At 33.0% G+C, this 21,615-nt stretch overlaps 1 protein-coding gene across 1 annotated transcript in view; it reads left to right on the top strand.

The window, feature by feature from the left end:
* The window catches only part of LOC126893352 (ATPase inhibitor mai-2, mitochondrial-like), a 51,688-nt gene extending 40,379 nt beyond the window's left edge, over window positions 1–11,309 (top strand). The window contains exon 3 of the mRNA XM_050663436.1: window positions 11,066–11,309. Coding sequence (XP_050519393.1) covers window positions 11,066–11,200 — 135 coding nt within the window. The 3' untranslated portion in view covers window positions 11,201–11,309. The remainder of the gene's footprint in view (window positions 1–11,065) is intronic.
* The last annotated feature ends 10,306 nt before the right edge of the window (window positions 11,310–21,615 follow it).

Below are 21,615 nucleotides of genomic sequence, written 5' to 3'. Positions count from 1 at the left end.
TTATTGTATAACAGTATACTTACAAAAATCATTACATATATCTGCAAAAAAAATTAACTTTTCATCTAACCTAACCGGCATCGCAGCTCAAATCTGTTATTCGTCGTCACCTAAAAACTTCCTTTTCTATGATTTTCTTTGCAATGGCTTTAAAAGGGCGGTCCCTTTGAAGACTCCAGCAGTAATCCTCCATCATGCGAGTGTCCCATCTCCCCTGATATTCCTCTTCCATCGTTTTGAGTTTTGATATCTTGGTGGAAGCGTTCCCCTTGTTCCTCAATAAGGTCACCAAGATTTTCTGGGAAACGATCTAAGTGGCTGTGGAGGTAATGAATTTTAATACTCATATGACAACCGTGTTTGTTAAATTTTTTGAGCATTTCTTCCACTATATCCCGGTAATTTTCCAATTTATTGTTTCCAAGAAAATTTTTCACAACTTTCGCACAAAAACATCATGCATTACATTAAATTTCAGTCATCGATTCTGTAAAATGCGAATATTTTATAAGTTGTCGCATCTGACGCCCATCAAATATTCCGGCTTCATTGTTTCATTCATCAAATTGTTTCATCAGCCCTTGTTTAATATGTAACGGAGGTAATATTATTTTCTTTCGGTAGACCAATGCTTCGTTACCTACGGTAGCTTTTCCTTAAACTAAAGCATCTCTAGAACTCCATTTTCTTCTACTTCATTGTTGGTCCTTAGCCCTGCTATCCCAAAGACACAGGAAACAAGGATATTCTTTATAGCCACCTTGTTATCCCAGGATCAAGTTCTTCTTCTTCTTCTTCTACGGCACTACAGCCCAAATTGAGCCTTGGCCTCCTTTATTTTTTGCCTCCACCCTTGCTTGTCTGTGGCTGCTCTTCTCCATACACGGATTCCTAAAAGGGCTTGTGCGTCGCTGTTTACTGTGTCTTCCCAGCGTTTTCTTCGCTTTCCAACCGGTCTCCTTCCCTGCATTCTAGCATTCAGTGCTCTTTTTGGTAGCCAGGAAAAGTTCACCATCTTAAAATCAACACAGATCGTCCACTGATGTTGATCATAATTGATGTTTTTTAGCACCAGCAATATTGTTTTATATTTTTCTTTCATTTTTGTACATAGAATGCCCAATTGGTATACTTCCATATTTGTTGCCATTATGTAGGACACACTTTAAACTTCGTTTGTAACTGTCGATAAAAAGACGCCAGTGATCTGGTGTATAATCCGATACACCCATTTTTTCTATAACAGTCGTTTAATATTGTTACAAAATACCATATCATCTTGCTGAGAAAAAAAGGCAAAAGATATAGTGCAGCTATAGTGGTGGAATATACAGAAATGTAAGAATATTTAAGTATTTGATGAGTATGTTATATCTCGAAAACTAGAGCTGATACAAAGAAAAGGTGTGTATTTTTGGAATCAGCACAGATGAATTAACCAAAATCAGTTGATTTTTTTTCGGCAGCAAGACAAAAAATTTTTTTGTTGGGCTGTGTAATTTAAAGCTTTCTTTGGCCATGTATCTTCATTCATTCGTTTGACGTGACCATACCACACTAGTTGTCTCGTTTCAGTTCTATCTACTCTGGAATATACAGTTCTTGTCCTCCTTCTAATATCTTCATTCCTGATGCGATCTTTTTTGGATATACCACACGCTCTCCTTAGATAATCCATTTTTACTACCTACTTCTATTCTCTTTCTATCTTTTTTCGTGATCTGCCAAACTTCTACCCCATAATTCATAATAGGCTCTACCAAGGTACGATAGATTGTCGTTTTTTGTCTTATCTTTTTAGACCATAGCTGAGAGCTTAGAATGTTTACCGCTATTTTGCCCTGCTGTGTTCTGTTTTCGATGTCTCTTTTGCCTTCTTTAGATATTGTAGATCCGAGATATTTATATTCTTTAAATGTGTTTGTGGTTCTAATTTCTAAATCTGGATCTTCTAATCAAGAATTAAGAATTAAATTCTAACACTTCTATAATATGTTACAATTGAGCAATTAGACCACCAGTTTCAACTGGTTATGATAAATTCATCAATTTTAATGAACATACTTTTTAATTTTTTTTATTTTTGTAATAAAAAAATACATTGTTAATTATACAAAGGAAACATCATTAATCTGTCACAACAATAATTGTTTTAACATACTACAATAATCACTTATAAAAATATCCGAAGTCTAAATACCAACATTTGAGGTGGCAACAGCGTAGTAGAAGCCATGAGGACATAAACTGAAATATACGGATTCCGCGACAAACTTAAACTGAATAAATGTATATTTGGACGTCACCAAAACCGTTAAAGTGATTTTAGATATACAGCAAGCGAACGTGGCGCGCCTGACGGCAACTGCTCCAAGTAATGTGTATATTATTATACGGATAACGTGTCTGAGGACATCCGGCCAATATTTTGTTCAGGCATTGTAGGAAGTGGTACCTTTCACCTGCGATAAATTTTAGAGAAAATCCTCGTGGCAACCGTATATCGGAGTCCACGAAGACCTGGACGCCACGAGAGACTACAGTTTAACATGGGGGGACGTCATGAAAGGCTAAAAATAAATATATATATATATATATATATATATATATATATATATATATATATATATATATAGTTTGAATATGATTCTTGAACCTTAATATATTTTTTAATTTGGGTTTCTTGGGCAGATTGCGATGGGGTATACATTGGACAAACCAGCCAGCTACTCAACTCAAGAATACGTTCTCACAAATATGATAAAAAAAACTCAACGGCCCTCACAAAACATGAAAACGAGAAAAAACATAAATTCGATTTTGACAACACCAAAATCTTAAAAACTGAACACAACAAGAAAAAGAGGGAGCTCCTAGAGTCTATAGAAATAAAAAAGAACAACCATGCTATTAATGACAAAAGGGACATCAAACATCTGAACAAATTATATTATAATCTAATTTAAAATATAATACAAAAGAAATTTCAGCACGCCTATGATGCGGAAGCAACTAGGTATTTAATTGATTGATATTTGAAACATCGATATAACATCACAATAATTCGACACAGTACCTAAATTTTAAATGTATCTACTAGTGGGTCTGTCCCTATGTTTTTAACATTGTTTTATTTTGTGACGTCTATTATTGTTATTGTTCACTGCCAACTTTACATGCAGGGTAAGTCAAAATGTTTTCTTAAATTTTGGTATTGTATCTTTGACGAAATGTTTTTTAGTCACGTAATGATCTTGAAAAAGGCAAGGATATTCCTGTCGAAACGTCGATTAAATGATATGACATAACATCATAGCCATCTCTTTTTCTTTGTGAACCTAAGCCCAAGAAACCCAAATTAAAATATATATATATATATATATATATATATATATATATATATATATATATATATATAATACTAGTGACGTCATCCATCTGGGCGTGATGACGTAATCGATGATTTTTTTAAATGAGAGTAGGAGATGTGTGATAGCTCATTTGAAAGGTTATTTAATTCTCTATTCAGTAATATAAACATTAACATAATTATTTATACAGGGTGTACAAAATTTTTTTTTATTAAATTAATTTAGACAAAAAGAAGAAAACATTTTTTTGTACACCCTGTATAAATAATTATGTTAATGTTTATATTACTGAATAGAGAATTAAATAACCTTTCAAATGAGCTATCACACAACCCCTACTCTCATTTAAAAAAATCATTGATTACGTCATCACGCCCAGATCGATGACGTCACTAGTATTATATATATACCAAAAAGTCTTATTTAAAAATAAAAATCAACGTGTCTGAGGATTTCTCTTCAAATTTGCCTGTTCTCGAGATAATGAATTTATGCAAACTCAAACCTCCTCACTTATACTACAGTGTCGCGCCCGCTTGATTAGCAATTAAAAACAAAGGGGCTTTCGATATTGTATTGCAAAAAACTCCTCGGGATTTCATCAATCAATGTTTAAAGAATATCTACCTACCTTGGCAACATTTAAATTTTTAGTTAAATGTCCGATTTAGAATTAAAAATGGCCGATTTCGCAATTTTAAAAATTTTTATCGCTTATATAACAAACACTATTAACCTAAGAGAAAAGTCACTAAAGACGTTTTCTGTTTGGAATGATTCAAAAAACCTAAAAAAAACTTTGTTCGATGCAAAAAAATAATTTTAGTAAAAACCCCTAATCTTTCCCCTCGCTTAGCAAGGTCTTGTTCTGTTCAGAATCGCCTGTCATTGTACACATTTCTTCTAAATGACTTACTCAAACACATACTTAAATTTAAACTTTACAGGAGAAAATTTATTTTTTACCTAAACTATGCACTTTTCGATTCACCTGGTAGATACACGTGCAGGGCTGATGCCTGCCAGGTCATGGTTTTTAGCCTTAGTGTGCTATGAATTATCACTATACAAATTTCTAGCCTTACAGGAAGACCTTTATACGGAGGGTTCACTAGCGCTTAGACTAAGACTCGGATAACCGCGAGTCTACTGTATATACAGTAGGTGATCAAATTCTTAGAGCCACCCCATAAAATTTTACTTTTTGTTTAATAATGGTATGTAATTGAGCTATAAAACAGGTTTTTTTGCTTAATTCTATTTAACTATAATTTAGAACCTTATTAGATCGGGCTGTATCGTCGCCCCCGCTAGCGAAATTATTTCGATTAGATTTTTTTGCACAAACTTACTCAAAAAGAGGTCCTTATAACATATCCACAGGGTGCCAGGCGGTAACCGTGGTCAAAATATTGTTTAAACAATTTTTTCGAAACAAATTCACAAAAATAATTTTTTCATTTGATTCAGAGCCATATTAGATTCAGATCTGGTGAATTGCCAGGCCAGTTGAGCACCTTTATCTGGTTGTCAGCAAGGAATTTTGTAACAGTGTTTGCCTTATGACAAGGTGCCGAGTCATGCATAAACATGAAACTCTTATTAGGTAACCATTCCTGGACCTATGGAAGCATTCTTGTTTGCAGTACTCTCAAGTACTGGTCCTGTCGCATTGTTCCTTCGACAATGTAGAGTCTACCAGTTCGTTGACTGCTTATAATAGACCACACCATGATGCTCAGGGGTGCTTGACCGTTCTTACAATTCCGCTTTGTACCAATCCGGTCTTCTCACAAATTCAGATCTATCCATGAGAATCAAAACGGTAGATTCGTCCGAAAAACAAACCTGGAATATTATTATTTAGAGTCGTGGACAGATTGATAAACTGTAAACTAGATAAAACAAAAACAATGTTAAGTAAGGTTACTTACCTGATTCCAATCATCAATGGTCCAATATTTATGATCTTTAGCCCATTGAAGCCTTTTTTCTTCATGGCTGGTGTGAGTAGCGGCTTTTGTGCAGGGCACCAGGTTGAAAACACCAAATCCTTTATTCGCTGACGAGCTGTCATTGGTGAAATATTGATGCCTCCTGCATTATTTTCGTTAGAATCCTTCGAGGTTGTTTTCTGTTTGTCAAGACAATATCTCGAATTTTTCTTTCATCTCGTGGTGTAATTTTTTTTTCAACCACATTTTTGGGCCGTGGGGTCAAATCCAAATTTTTCTCAATTTTATTCTTTTTACGATCCACAGTTGCCCTTGAAACTTTGGAAATTGATGCTATCTTTCTGTTGGATTGATCAGTGTTTAATAATAAGTTTTTATTTCCGCTTTTTCCTTGGTGAGATGTCTGGCTTTTCCCATGATGTTTTGGTACCACTGGTGTAACGAACATGCAATACTTGCTAAATTCACAAAAAATAGTATACTGTTGTCAAAATGTCACTAGAGAGCAATATAAACTATTTATTATAATTCTACACACCAAGAATACAAAATAATATGCACACAAGTTGCAAGCTAGGCTGTACAGCACTGATAAACATCGCTTTGGGCTTTGAGTCACGTATTGCCACGCCCTCTGTGTTGCCACTGTTGCCAAACTATTTACTGTACTTTCATAAAGTGTTATAAGATAACCAAATAATAAGCCACAAAATTGGCTTATTCCCAACTAAAATAGTAAAAGGATTGTTTGTAAAATTAAAATAATAATTCTTCTTATACTATAGTAGCACCATATGTTTAACCTCAACTATGAACTATATACTTGATATTCTGTGTTTATATCTCTTGTGTACTGGTAAAAACTTAGATACATTAATAGTATATTTGAATTTGATACTGAATTATATAGAAAATATGTATATTAATTGAGGTTATGTACACTCAACCTATGCTGCCGTCCTCAAATATAACGCGGTATGTGCAGCCAACTTAAAACCGAGAAATCGGCTCTCAAAGTTTTTTCTTAGGACTCTATATGCACATACGGCATATTCCGATTTGTTTATTTTGGTAGTAAATAAAGTGATATGGCTTTCAGACATTGCAGAAGCATAAATAAGGTCACAAGGAAACCACATATAGCAAAAACTCGATTTTCAATTTTTTTTGCAGATACCGCGTTTTAGATAGACGGGATGACCAAAATATTTATTTCTTTAAAATATGTTTGTGTCGTGGCGGGCAGTCAGCGGGGGCAGGACCCTTTACATCCAAACCACACCTACTTATTTATTTATTTTATCGTAGTTTATTTATTTATTTATTTACTTAATTTTATCTATACAAGTCATCGTTCTTTGAACAATTTTATCTTTCTATTTCCTGTTTATGTTCTCTATTTTTACTTTTTCTTTTCCTTTTTTGCTTCTTTCCTATTCTTTCTTTTCTCTTCCTTCTCTCTTCTCTAATTCTATCTCTGCTTTCTCTTTTCATCTCCTTTTACTCTAGTTCTTTCCTTTACGTTATAGCATGTTTTTTATCGTTTTTGGGCAGTCAGTGGGGAATAGAGCTGCATTTGATATTACTAACTCACAATGAATAAATGATCCTGATACAATTATTAATTTGTCAGCTAAATAATCATTTTAAATTATTCCACTTAAAATATTTATTTTTCAATTATACAGGGTGTCCAGAAACTCTACCGACAAACGAAGACAGGAGATTCCTCAGATAATTTTAAGACAATTTAACCAAATTAACCTAGTCCGAAAATGCTTCCTAAGGGAGCTAGTCTAGCTAGCACAGATAATTTTAAGATATTTTAACCCATTTCACCTAGTCCGAAAGTGCTTCCTAAGGGAGCTAGAGCTCTTTGAAGATGGCGTCTTTTAAATAGTTTTTCTTAAAAATACCTCCAGAACGCTTCTAGTTAGAAAATCAAAAATTGGTGCACACATTTATTTTCCAAAGCTAAATCGATATCATATATTGTGAATTTCTAGCACCAGTCATAGGCGTCCGTTTTGGGTGGGGCAACGGGTATTTTATCGCATAACTGTTTTGTCTTTAATTTTTAAGCATTTTTGATACTGGATTATTAAATTGTGAGGTATTCTATTAGTACTAAAAGTTGCTCTTGCTTTAAATCAGTAGGACACACCGTTTTCTAGAAAAATCGATTTGAAAATTTTTCGTGTCCTGAATTTGGAAAAAAAATTAAAAAAAAAGCGGTGTATTTTAACAACTTAAAGCAACTTTTAGTGCTAGAATACCTCATAATTTAATATTCTAGTGTCAAAAATTCTTCAAAAGACAAAAAAGGTACGCGATAAAATAACCGTTGACCTACTCAAAACGGACGCATATGACCGGCACTAGAAATTCGCAATTAATCAAATCGATTCATCTCTGGAATATAAATAAACGTAGCAGTTTTCGTTTTTCTAAATAGTTTTTTTTTAAATTTTTTTTTGATATTCAAAAAACGAAAAATTTTCAAATCGATTTTTCTAGAAAACGGTGTATTCTATCGACTTAAAGTAAGAGTACCTTTTAGTACTATAATACCTTACGTTTTAATAATCCAGACTCACAAATGCTTAAAAATTAAAAACAAAAAAGTTATGCGATGATATAACTGTTGCCCTACCCAAAACGGACGCCTATGACCGGTACTAGAAATTTGCAATAGATCGAATCAATTTATCTTTGGAAGAAAAATAAGTGTACCAATTTTCGTTTTTCTAAATACACTGCGCGTCATGAAAACGGCCACCCTAAAAAATGGATCATTTTTGATGTCGCTTATCTCCTAAACCTGTTTAGGAGATAAGTGATTTTTTGAATATGTTATAGACTTGTTCCTTGTCAATGTCCCTGTAATAATATTTTTGCTAAACAGGTAAATTTTCATTATATACCGGGTGTACGAATCAAACTGTGTTTTTTCTCAAAGTTCGCAACACCCTGTGGAATATCCTAGCACTTATAAAATACTGAAATTAAAACCCAACTATAGCTTCAAGTTTTCTTAACATTATGTTTTTTGATGCATTCGCTTATGTCGGATAATACAAAAGTTAGGTACTTTAACAACTAGCCATGTTCTTTTTCAGTACAGGGTGTTTTTAAACAAGTGCGACAAACTTTAAGGGGCAATTCTGCATGAAAAAATAATGACCGTTTGCTTTATAAACTTATGTCCGCAAATGCTTCGATTACGAGATACGGGATATTGAATTTTTTTTAACCGGTTCAGATATGCAAATGAAATTTGGTAGGTTTTAAGAGATGGTTATTGCGAATTTTTTGACTTGCAACTAAGAATTTTATATTCACTATTGGCGTGCATACGGGTAATATGACCGATCATATTACCCGTATGCACGCCAATGGTGAATATAAAATTCTCAATTGTATGTCAAAAAATGTGCAATAACTACGTCTTAAATTCCACCAAATTTCATTTGCGTATCTCAACCGGTTTTAAAGCAATAAATAAATCGTCAGTTTGTAAGAAAAAATTCAACGTCCCCTATTTCGGAAACCAAGCATTTGCGGACATACGATTATAAAGCAAACTGTCATTATTTTTTAATGCATAATTACCCCTTAAAGTTTGTCGCACTTGTTTAGAAACACCCTGTACTGAAAAAGAACATGGCTAGTTGTTAAAGTACCTAACTTTTGTATTATCCGACATAAGCGAATGAATCAGAAAACATAATGTTGAAAAAAACTGAGGCTATAGTTGGGTTTTAATTTCAGTATTTTATAAGTGCTAGGATATTTCACAGGGTGTTGCGAACTTTCAGAAAAAACACAGTTTGATTCGTACACCCGGTATACAATGAAAATTTACCTGTTTAGCAAAAATATTATTACAGGGATATTGACAAAGAATAAGGCTATAACATATTCAAAAAATCACGTAAATCGGACGACAGGTTTAGGAGATACGCGACCTCAAAAATTACCAATTTTTTAGGGTGCCCGTTTTCTATGACGCGCAGTGTAGAATCGTTCTAGAGATATTTAAGAAAAACTAATTACCAGACGCCATCTTTAAATAGCTCTAGCTCCCTTAGGAAGCATTTTCGGTCCAGGTGAATTTGGTTAAATTGTCTTAAAATTATCTGAGGAATATCCTGTCTTCGTTTGTCGGCAGAGTTTCTGGACACCCTGTATATTAAACCTTCCAATTTTGGCGTTAAGTCAGAATGTATCTCATCCGTTAACAAAAACATTCTTTTGTTTATGCGATGATCTGATTAATTTTGAAACATCCAGAATTATATACATACATATAACATAAATATTATTTATTTTCAATTAAAATTATGTTTATGGAAAATTAGTACATAGACAATTTAATACGTTATTGTTATTATATCGGTGCAAATCAGCTGACCGGACGTTTAAAAAAATTACTCACTGCACTAAAAAACATCAGACCTACATCAACAGAAAGTGAACACTCAGTGTGAAAGTGAATCAACAGAACGAAAATTCAGATAAAACACAAATTTACAATTTTTCTAGTTTTAAATTTCCTTTAAAATTTTGAATTTTCTTTTAAATATTTGAATTTTTTTAATTTGTAATTTTTACAAATGTAAAATAACTATTATATAATTTGTAATATTTTTAATTTGTTAACAAATTTACACGTTTTTATACTAATTGCATTGAAAAATTAAAACAAAAACAATTTCTTCTTTTTTTTTTTTAATTTGCCAATTCCCGGGAAATTCAAATTACCGACTCTCGATTCCCGGGAAATCAAAAGGGGCCGGGAAAATGGAGCTCTAGTGGGGAAGGACCTTCTACATCCGACCTACACAGACTGCCCCATCTAAATGTCAGCATGAATAGGTGGACGAGTATAGATGAAAGTAAGGAATGTTTGGAGTTAAATGAAAGAAAGTATGAATGGGTGGATGAGAAAGCGTGCATAGATGAAAGTATGAATGACTGGAGTTGCTCGTAACTGCCAACTGACATTCTCTGGTTAGTTCCATCCTGGGTTGGGGGGCACCCCGGTCTACCTACCCGCGCACGGGTTGCTATGAGTAAGGCCGACGGGTCAGATATGCTCCCTTAGAGCGGTTCCAGACCCGTCGGTCGAAGAAAGAGGAGGTGGGTTTAGTCGGTAGGCGGCTCCTGATATAGATAGGGATAGATAGAATCTGACACACCTGGGACACCTTCCCAGACGGTCTTAAAAATATTCCCACCTCCCAAAAAAAACCGCGTTTTAATTGAGGACGGCAGTATGGGTCTAAAAAATAGACATGTGTGAATTTTTGAAATTTTAAAATTGGTTGCATCCCACCTAAAAAAAATAAAAACGAAAAATGACATTTTTAATCGCAGGGGAGGAAGAAGGGGTGTGGTGGTTAAAAATTGTGCTGAGTCTTATTTTTTAATCACAATGTAATAAAATTTAATTCTGGGAGTGAGGGCATTTTGCCTGTTTTAACGGGGTATCCTTTAATTTATTTATCCTGTCCATAAGTGGAAAGTTTGATTTTCCACTGTTGACGCATGTGCCACTGAAAATTAATGGCATAGTACTCATACGTTTTTTTTAGGCTCTACTACTATTTAAGTTATAGACTCTTAAAGGTGTCTAAAATGATTAGCAAACTTTTCGTATCCGGCTCCTTAGCCCATACAAATTTCTTTGTCTCTCTTCTAGAAGCATATTTATGTTTTTTTTTTGTTTTGTTTTAGCAAAGGGAACAGTTGCAAAAGCTGAAAACTGATCTTAAAGATGAAATCAGCTTCCATGAAGAACAAATTAAGAGACACCAAGAAGCTATTTCTCGCCATAAGAACCGAGTCACTGAATTAGACAAGAAGGAATAGTGAGTTCCTATGAATCCTCAAATTTAGTTACTCTTTATTTTCATTCATGTATGTTCTAAGATAGTGTATTGCTTAAAATTTTGATTTCTTAATAAACAATAACTTGTTATGGTGTTTTTTTTTTTAGATTTATCTGCTGTCCTAAGCATTTCTGGCTTGCTATCTATGCTATCTTGAAGTTATCAGTAAGATGTGAGGAAGAAATAATAAGCTGAGATGTTCTACTATTCCATAAATTACTTAACAAATTAATGGTCATCAAAATCAATGAATAGTAGTAAAATGTAAATAAAATTTATTGTATGCACGAAAAAATGCACATGACAAATTTCTTTTTTTGGGGAGCTCCAAAATCTGACAAGAAAAAAGGAAAGTTGTGGAATGAGTGGATGACACAAATGGACTTGGTGGTCTTAAATAATAATAATAAACCCAACGAGGTAAATCGAAGTCGCATATCACGATACACTCCAGGGTAATAAGCTAGAAATAGACCATGTTCGGTCCACTCAAAGATTCAGGTACTTTTTTAGTTATTGTAGCCCTATATGAAGAAAACCTACCTGTTTCCTGCCTAGAGTTCGCGTCCGTTTTTTAATTATTAACAATTTAGTGCAAAAATCGCAATTTTTTCGATTTTTTGCACCCCATTCAAAAGCTAAATAGCTGACATAAAATTACAAAATTTAATTTTTTAGAACAATAAAAACCTTCAAAATGCCGTTTTTTGAAATTAAAAAGTTAATTTGTTGCTACGCAAACTGCAAAATAAGTGAAGATCGTTATTTGTTAATAACTTTTACTAAAACTACCTTAGAACTTTAGTGTTTCACCCAAAGTTGGGTATTGGGGTACTTAACAAAGCCTCACAATTTGAGACCGATCCACTAATTAGTTTAAGAGTTATTCTATTTGTTTATCCCAGAGACCTTTATTTTGCAATAACATAAGACAGAAAATAATGAACATAGGGCAACTCTGCGTATGCCAAATGAAAGTAGAAAACTGATGCTATCAAAATGTACTAAAAAAAGATAAAAAATTATCTAATATAGTCAAAAATCCTAATGTCAAATTTGTGAAATTTTGTAGTTTATAAACATTTAGAATAACTTTAAAAATATTGTCCGTAGAAAAAAACATTTTACATATTATAAAAGCTGGTATTTTACACGGATTTTTAAAAATGTAGTTCAATTGGTGACTAGTCGTGGTAAGTGAAGGGGGAGCTGGGAGCCGACAAATGCATGAGTTCAAAAACTAAAAAATGCAACTTAAAACTACTATAATTTTCTATATCTCGGGATCTACTGAATATATTTTGATCGTTCTTTTTTAATTTACATGTAATTTTTCTGTACATTACAAATATGTAATTTGTCTAGACATTTATTAATTAATAAACAGTCTAATTTGTTTAAACTCACTAAAAGAGAGGAAACATTGCTAGCCACCTTTGAAAGAAAAATCTTGCGACACATATAAGGGCACAAAAGAAAATGGAATTTGGCGAAGAAAGTACAACTTTGAACTATACGAAATATACCAGATTCCGGATATCATAATATTCATTAAAATAGGACGGCTGCGTTGGATGGGACATAGAAAGAATGGAAGAAGGCGAAATACCAAACAAAATATTCAAACAGATGCCAGTAGGAAAAAGAACAAGAGGAAGACCGAAGCTGAGATATTTAGAACAAATAGAAAACGATATAAAAACCTTAAAAATAAAAAACTGGAGAAAAAAAGCATGAAACAGATCAGAGTGGAGAAGAATCCTGGAACAGGCCAAGACCCAGAAAGGGCTGTCGAGCCAATGATGATGATGATGAATTTGTTTAAACAATTTTTGAAAAAAAAAAATTTCCCCAAAAATCCATGATTTTAATCATACTATCGTTATTAATCGTAGAAAAAATTAAGGTATACTTTCATAAATAAATTATCTTCAATAAATAATTATCTAATAAAAATCATTTATTTATTAAAGTGTACTTTAACTTTTTCTATGATCATTAATGATACTATTATTAAAAAAATAGATTTTTGTAAAAAATATTTTTTTAAGAATTGTTTAAACAAGTTAAACTGTTTATTAATTAATAAATTTATAAACAAATTGCATATTTGTAATCTACGTAGAAATTACATGCAAATTAAAAAAAAGAAAGATCAAAATCCATTAAGTTGATCCGGAAATACTGAAAATTATATTCGTTTGAAATTGCTTATTCGGTATTTTAACTCGGTGGATTTGTAGGTTCCCCCTAGTAATCGTTTAAACTACATTTTTGAAAAATCGTAGAGGGTGCTGTGAATGTACAATGTTTGTGCAATTTTTTTTAAGAAAAAATGCAAATCCCATTCTTTAAAATGGCATTCATGAGATTCCTTAATTATTATAAACAAATTAGCTGTGAATTAAAAAAAAAACGTATGGCTAATCTTTTTTTAATACGTCTTGATACTATCACTCTTCTACTTTCATTTGGCATACTCAGAATTGCCCATCTTCATTATTTTCTGTCTTATTTTAATGCAAAATAAAGGTCTCTGGGATAAACAAATAGAATAACTCTTAAACTAATTAATGGATCGGTCTCAAATTTCGAAGGTTTGTTAAGTACGCCAATACCCAACTTTGGGTGAAACACTAAAGTTCTAAGGTAGTTTTAGTAAAAGTTATTAACAAATAGCGATTTTCACTTATTTTGCAGTTTGCGTAGCAACAAATTAACTTTTTAACTTTCAAAAATCGACATTTTGAAGGTTTTCAATGTTCTAAAAAACTGAATTTTGTAATTTTATGTCAACTATTTAGCTTTTGAATGGAGTGCAAAAAAACGAAAAAATCGCGATTTTTGCACTAAATTGTTAATAATTAAAAAACGGACGCGAACTCTAGGCAGGAAACAGGTAGGTTTTCTTCCTATAGGTCTACAATAACCAAAAAAGTAGTCGGCTACCTGGATCTTTGAGTGTCCCGAGAAAATCCTTATTACTCTGGACTAATAGCTATATAGCCAGCAGATATCAGGAAAATTGTAGAACGGGACATGCTGGACGAAGAAGTTTTTACATTCCACAAATAGATAAAATACAATATAAATATAAAAACGTACAAAAAATGGGTAAAATTAGAGGAGTAAACTGGCTGGAGGCTCAAAAAAGAATAAGAGTTAAAGGAGGAAGATATAGAAATAACAGGATAGTTGCAAAAAACATTAATACAAGTAGGGAGGAAAAGTGAATTTTGTAAAAGTGACTGAAGACAAAATACTCTGCAATATTGGTGGAATCAATAGACACCTTAAGAACAAAAAGCATAGAAGCAATGACACAAAGATTTCAAAGTTGAGAAGCAAAAGATGAATACAAAGAAAATAAAAAGATTCTAAAGAAGAACATAAACAAGACCAAAAAAAAATGCTGGAAAACTTTATGCGAATCACTAGAACATGAGATTTTGGGAACGCCTACAAAATACTAAAAAGGCGGAAATGCCTTATAGTTTGGAGGAAAATAGAAGATGAGAGGTGGCAATAAACCTATTTCTGCTCAGGACAAAGTGGAACTAAAACAAACTACGTTAGAAGGGAGAAGGGACACCAATATACACGCATCGGAAAAGTCTAGGGATATTTTTATAACAATAAAATTAACAAGCTGAAAATGCGAGCATTATCATAACGAAAACTTTGTTTATTTACGTATTTTAATTTATAATATGGAAAATTGCTATTATGAAAACTAGTTTAGAATTAATAATTATGTTTTAACGTGCAATTATATCATTCTAATTTAAATGTTATGAACTATAAAGGTAGTTTACTCTTGATCTAAATTCATATTTTTGAAGTTATACTTCTTTAGGCGCGATAGAGGGTGAATTTTTATTATTCTGCGCGCATGCGCACAGAGACAGTATGTTGTTCATTGCTCAATCTTTTAAGTTATACGTATCAGTCCAAAAAAGGTGTGGAAAAATATATTAGTGTTTTTAGTAAATACATTTATTATAATTTTTGTGTCTTTGGATTTGTCTTCCTCGGGAGTAAGGTAATACGTTCAAAACAACAAACACATTGAGATCTATTCTACCTAAAACTAAACCTAACAATGATCAAGAAAGAACAAAGAATTGCATTTATAAAATACCTTGTGAATGCGAACAATTTTATTTAGGTGAGACATCAAGACCATTAGACGTTAGAATAAGTGAACATCAATCTTATATTAAAAATAGAGAATTTGAGAGATCTCAAATATGTCAACACGCATGGGATAATGAACATAGAGTTCAGTGGAGAGATTCAAGTATAATCCTGAAAGAATAAGATAGTAAAAAGAGAAAAATCAAAGAAGCGGCTCTAATTATGCTAAATGAAACCAATTGTGTCGCAAATTCCTCGGTAGAATGCAGTAGGATGTGGTTACCCATACTGAAAGAGGAAGTCAATAGAAAGAAAATACCAAGATTAGTAAGTCAATAATATCGAGCTAGTACATATTTTATATTTTAGTATTACTTATATATCTAGTATTATTAATATTATTTATAATTTAAACATGTTACAAGTCAGAATTTGGTATTATTTTTTGAGAGTAAATTAATGTAAGACCAAATACTTACGATGTCGGGATAGTATCACAGGGTTTTTCCTGGTTTTCCCTTGTGATTTACTATGAAGTCTCTAACGCGAGAATTTTACTGTCGTTGCATTTGGTTGTCTTTTTAAAGACATATCAATGCTATAATTTTTTATGACGGATATTCTTGAGTTGGGGTTAATTTCATGTAATCGAATGAACTATCTTTCAGTAAGTCGTCCCAGGAACGCAACTCATAAATATTGGCAATATCATTTTAAAGTCTTCTACTTTAAACTGTATAATATATGTCTGAATTGCCAATATAAATGAGTGAGATTAAATAAATTATTAGAAGAATTTTTTTGCTTAGCAACAACACTTTTATTTATTTTAGTAATATTTTGTATTTTGACAACGGCACCCGATTTGGGCGTCGAAACGTTAATAAAATTATTTTTTTCATTTTAATTGTGGCTTATTTCCCATATAAATAATTAATCATAAAAATTCCACAAGGAAATAGCTTCAGAACAACATTAAGGTAATACGTACTTTTAAAATATTTTTATTTAATACTTCACTTCGTCAATTTGTTACCGTGGTTTGTCATAATGTCCGAGAAACCGTCAAAACAATGCCTTCGTAGCCTCGTTGGTACAGCATTCGACTACGAATCGAGAGATCCCGGGTTCAAATGCGGACAATTGCTGTCTTTTTTTTAATTTTTGGAAAGTGGTAAGTAACTATTAAACTCAATTTAATATTTAATAAAATAAAAATACATTGTTAAAAATATTTTATTTCGCTGAAATCATATAATAGAAGTATAACTTCTTACGTGCGTACAAGGTTCACACACATTCTTTTTTTATATACCTCGTATAAAATTAATAAAATTTTATATATGATGGTTGCATCATAAATCTTAGAACATGAAGAGCTTTTTATGAAGAATAACTTTTCTTCGTCAAATTAAAAATAACAGAGTTATAAATGAAAATGTTGTTGGTATCCATAATTTGAGAAAAATCTTCAATTTTTTTTTCCGTTAGAAGGATGTAATTGCACATATCACACCATAATTTTTTATACCAAACAATATTATTTCATATACTGTCGGTTCGCTAAACTCAGACACAACTGGCTAGTGATTTTAGTCAATAATTTTGCCAATTTGGCAAAAAAAAATGATTACTAATTAGTTAATAATTACTAAGTAATTAGTAATTTTGGCAAAAAAACAAAAAAATTACCTACTAAAATCACTAGCCAGTTGTGTCGAGTTTAGCGAACCGACTATATTTTAATTTCATAGCATAGCAAATGTAACAGTCCATTTATCATAAAGGGGAGGCTGTATACTCCTATAAACCTTTTTAAAGCTGTTAATAAATTATTGCTTTTAAAATATACTCAAATTGTATTTTTGAACATCTTATTTATTTTATGTAATAATTAAATTCACTATCAAACGTCATTGATGTTTTATTAATACTTAATTTAAAATTTAGTTTGACATTCACGAAGTGTCAAACTCGAATGTAAATAACCTATGCTGTGCTTAACAAATCGAAATTAAAAAACTAGCCTACTTAATAGCAACTTTGAGGTCGATTATCTCGAAAACGGTTAGAAATATCGAAATGCCGTTTCCAGATTTGGATTCAGATGAAAAAACTACATAAGAATCCATCGATAAATCTGATCTGTGTATTGCAGGAGCGGCAACGCAATAACACACACTTTTGCGAATTTATAAACGAAATGTTTTCGTTGAAAATAAATTTATGTAGTCGTTTAATTTCAATTGAATTTGTACAGCTGCTCATCCTGTACATTGTTGTGAGTAAAACAAAACGTCAAAAGTGATAACGAATATTTGACAACGTTTTTAACATAAGAGGAAAAAACTATGGTTTGTATCTTCTTCTTCTTTTAGCCCATTTCTATCCAACTTTGGACATAGGCCTTCCCCAAATCTTTCCATTTCCGTCTGTCCTTGGCTGCGTTTTTCCAGTTAGTTTCTTCAGCTTTTACAATATCGTCCTTCCATCGCATCTGAGGTCTTCCTCTTCTTCCTGTCCACGGTCTCCAGTTTTGTATTTCAGCATTCCATCTTTTATCTTCCTGTCTCGCATTGTGGCCCGCAAATCTCCATTTTAACCCTGTTATATGTTCAGTTACATTTTTTACTTTTGTTTTCTCTCTTATCCATTTGTTTGATTTTCTGTCTTGTAGTTTTATTCCCAACATGGATCTTTTCATTTTTCTCCGAGTTATTTCAATTTTGTTTATGTTGGCCTTTGTTAATGTCCATGTTTCTGAGCCATACATCAGAACAGGAAGGATGCACTGGTCAAATACACAGGTTTTTAGGTACTGTTGTATCTTTGTGCTTTTTAGTATCCATCTTAACTTTCCAAATGCTGCCCACGCCAATCGGATTCTTCTCTGTACTTCAATTGTTTGGTTCTCTTTATTAGCTTTGATTATTTGATCCAGGTATATATATTCGTCAACAACCTCAATATTGACATTATTTATATTTACATTTATTCTGTCGTTTGTATTTGTCATGATTTTGGTTTTACTCATGTTCATTTTTAATCCTATCTTCTCCGATGCGTGTGCTAGTTGAGTCAGAATTGTGGCTAGTTCTTGTTGGTTGGTTGTAATAAGGACAACATCATCGCAATATCTGAGGTGATTGAGATTCTTCCCGTTTATGTTGATACCCATGCCTTCCCATTCCAGTTCTTTAAAGACGTCTTCCAGAGCTAAGGTGAAGAGTTTTGGGGATATTGCATCTCCTTGTCTTACGCCTCTACGTATTTCTATGGGATTAGTTTTGTTTGTTTTATTTTCACATTCGACTGCCATAGCTGCTGTTTTATGTTATGTAAGAGTTGCCTGTACCTGGAGTCTATTCTGCTGTTATTTAGAGCTTTTTCTATCGCCCATATCTCAACACTATCGAACGCTTTTTCATAGTCTACAAAGGCTAAACATAAATCTAGGTTGTATTCGTTTGCCTTCTCTATCAATATTTTCATAGTGAGGAAATATATGGTTTGTATACTGTAGGAAATATTCTGGTAGTTTCAATTTTTGTTCGTGATATAAAGTTCTTGTTTCGTCAGTGTATTGAAAATATTGTTTTTTATCATGCACCGACGTCATTTAACCTTAGATGAGATGAATAGGGCTGTAGGCCTTCTTCCTTCAAGGTGACAAGCGGGAAACCAATGTAGATGAGCGCATGGGAGTCTCCCAAAGTGTTATATGTCGATTGTGGTGGTGTTTTGGTGACACTGTAAGTCCAGCCGAACGCCATCCAGGACGTGAGCCCGTTACAACTGCAGCTTTATATCGATTTTTAGTGTTAACCGCTAGAAGACAACCAAAAACTACAGCACCTGAATTGATTTGCAGCAGGCACACCAGGTAACCATAGGCCGTGATACTGTAATAAATCGTCTCCATGAAGCTTATCTCCACAGTCGAAGGTTATTGAGATGTCCACCTATCTCCAGAGGTAAGATTAGAGTGGTGTCCAGAATATGATCACTGTAATGCAAATGATTGGGCTAGTTTTATTTTAATAATAAATATAGGTGCATTAAACTGCATTTAAAGGCATTCTCATCATTTGTGACATTTCAATAAATTTTCTTGTATCATCATTCTCTTTGCCTTATCCCTATGCGGGGTCGGCTTCCCTAATTGTATTTCTCCACACAATTCTATCTTGGGTCATATCAATTTTAATCCCCTTTACCAACATGTCCTGCCTTATCGTCTCCCCCCAGGTCTTCTTTGGTCTTCCTCTCCTACTCCTTCCAGGAATCTGCACTTCAGCTATTCTTTGTATTGGGTGATTAACGTCTCGACGTTGAACATGACCAAACCATCTTAACCTATGCTCTCTCATTTTGGCATCAATTGGTGCCACACCTAGACTTTCCCTAATATACTCATTTCTAATTTTATCCTTCTTTGTCACTCCACTCATCCATCTAAGCATTCTCATTTCCGCCACATGCATTCGTTGTTCCTCTTTCTTTTTCACTGCCCAACATTCAGTTCCGTATATCATAGCCGGTCTTATGGCTGTTTTATGGAATTTTCCCCTCAGCTTCATTGGAATTTTTCTGTCACACAACACACCACTCGCTTCTTTCCACTTCATCCATCCAGCCGTTATTCTACTGCATGCATCTCCATCTATTTCTCCATTACTCGGTAATACCGATCCTAGGTACTTAAAACTATTGCTTTTCACAATAATTTCACCATCCAAAGATACCATTTTATTTCTAGTAACTCCATCTTTAAATGAACATTCCATATACTCTGTTTTTGTCCTACTAAGTTTTAAACCTTTTTCCTCCAGAGCTTGTCTCCACTGTTCCAGTTTTTGTTCAAAGCATCTAACACTACATCATCAGCATACATTAGGCACCATGGAATGCTACCCTGTAGTTTCGACCCGTGTTGAGCTGGCTCCCCCCACTTGCAAAAATCAAAAAACAAATAGCCCTGATTTATGTGCTCTCATATTCCGCAAACTAAAAATTTTGAGCTCGTTCCACTGAGCAGGAATTTGATACTTTGGTGGGAGGGGCTGAGTCAGCCCCCCCCCCACTACTTAAAAATAGGAATGTTGAATCGGTTTTTGCGGCAGAATTACGAGCTATTTATGAGCTCTTGAAATGATATAGTTTAGATTTTTGAGCTCATCCCCTTCACCCCCAAACAACCCTTTAATTGATTTAACTTAATAGAAAAATGCTGAGAAAACTTAAAATATATCTTATTGCGGATAAAATTCCTATAGCTTATATACTCTAAGAATAAACTATTAAACCACGTGCATTTCGATTATTCAGCTACAACCCCTTCGCAAGAAAACCACCCTATCTTCCCGGCTTAAGAGAAAGTTGTACTTAAAATGCATTAAACTAATTATTTGGCGACTACATATCATTGAATAATTTATAAGCTTCCAAATTACGCGCATTTAGATGAGTAAATTGCAATTTATTTTGTATAGTGCAGTCACTGAAGGTAAAAATCAACGATTACCTTCAATTTCGGTGAACCTTCATCGATTTTCACGAAAATTGGTCAGTGGTTAGAGGATACGTCAAGAAACAAAGGTGACATGGTACCACCTTGCGCCTTTACCCTGAGGGTGGATACCGCCCCTTCTCGGGGTGAAAATTGTTTTATTAAAAATAACTGCACAAATCAATAAAGGAACAAATTAAAAGCAAAATTTAATATATAAAGTTAATAAAATAAGTCAATAATTAAGTATTTTCTATGGGAAATAAGCCACAATTTTACTAAAAAATGAATTTATTAACGTTTCGAAGCCCAAATCGGGTTTCGTTGTCAAAATATAAAATACTATTAAAATAAATTATTGAATTAAAATAAATTGTCAAAATAGAAAATACTTAATTATAAAAATGCCACAAGGAAATAGCTTCAGAATAGCAATAAGTCAATACTTTTTAAGTTATTAAAGATCAAAGATTTTAATTATTCGTGAAAAAAATGCATGCTTTGAAGCGGTTTTTCGTAAATCACTGAAAAATTGTAAGTTTTTACAAAAAAGTTAATAGTAGTTTAATTCGTATAGCTTATATTCTAAGAATTAACTCTTAAATCACGCGCCTTTCGATTATAGAGCTACAACCCCTTCGTAAGAAAACCATCCCATATTCCCGGCTTAAGAGAGAGTTGTACTTAAAATAATTTAAATTAATTATTTGGCGACTACATATCGTTTAATAATTTATGAGCTTGCAAAA

This window comes from Diabrotica virgifera, chromosome 10 (assembly GCF_917563875.1).
Source record: "Diabrotica virgifera virgifera chromosome 10, PGI_DIABVI_V3a".
Lineage (NCBI taxonomy): Eukaryota > Metazoa > Arthropoda > Insecta > Coleoptera > Chrysomelidae > Diabrotica > Diabrotica virgifera.
The sequence above is the reverse complement of the archived record's forward strand: the minus strand, read 5'-3'. Positions and strand labels throughout refer to the sequence as shown.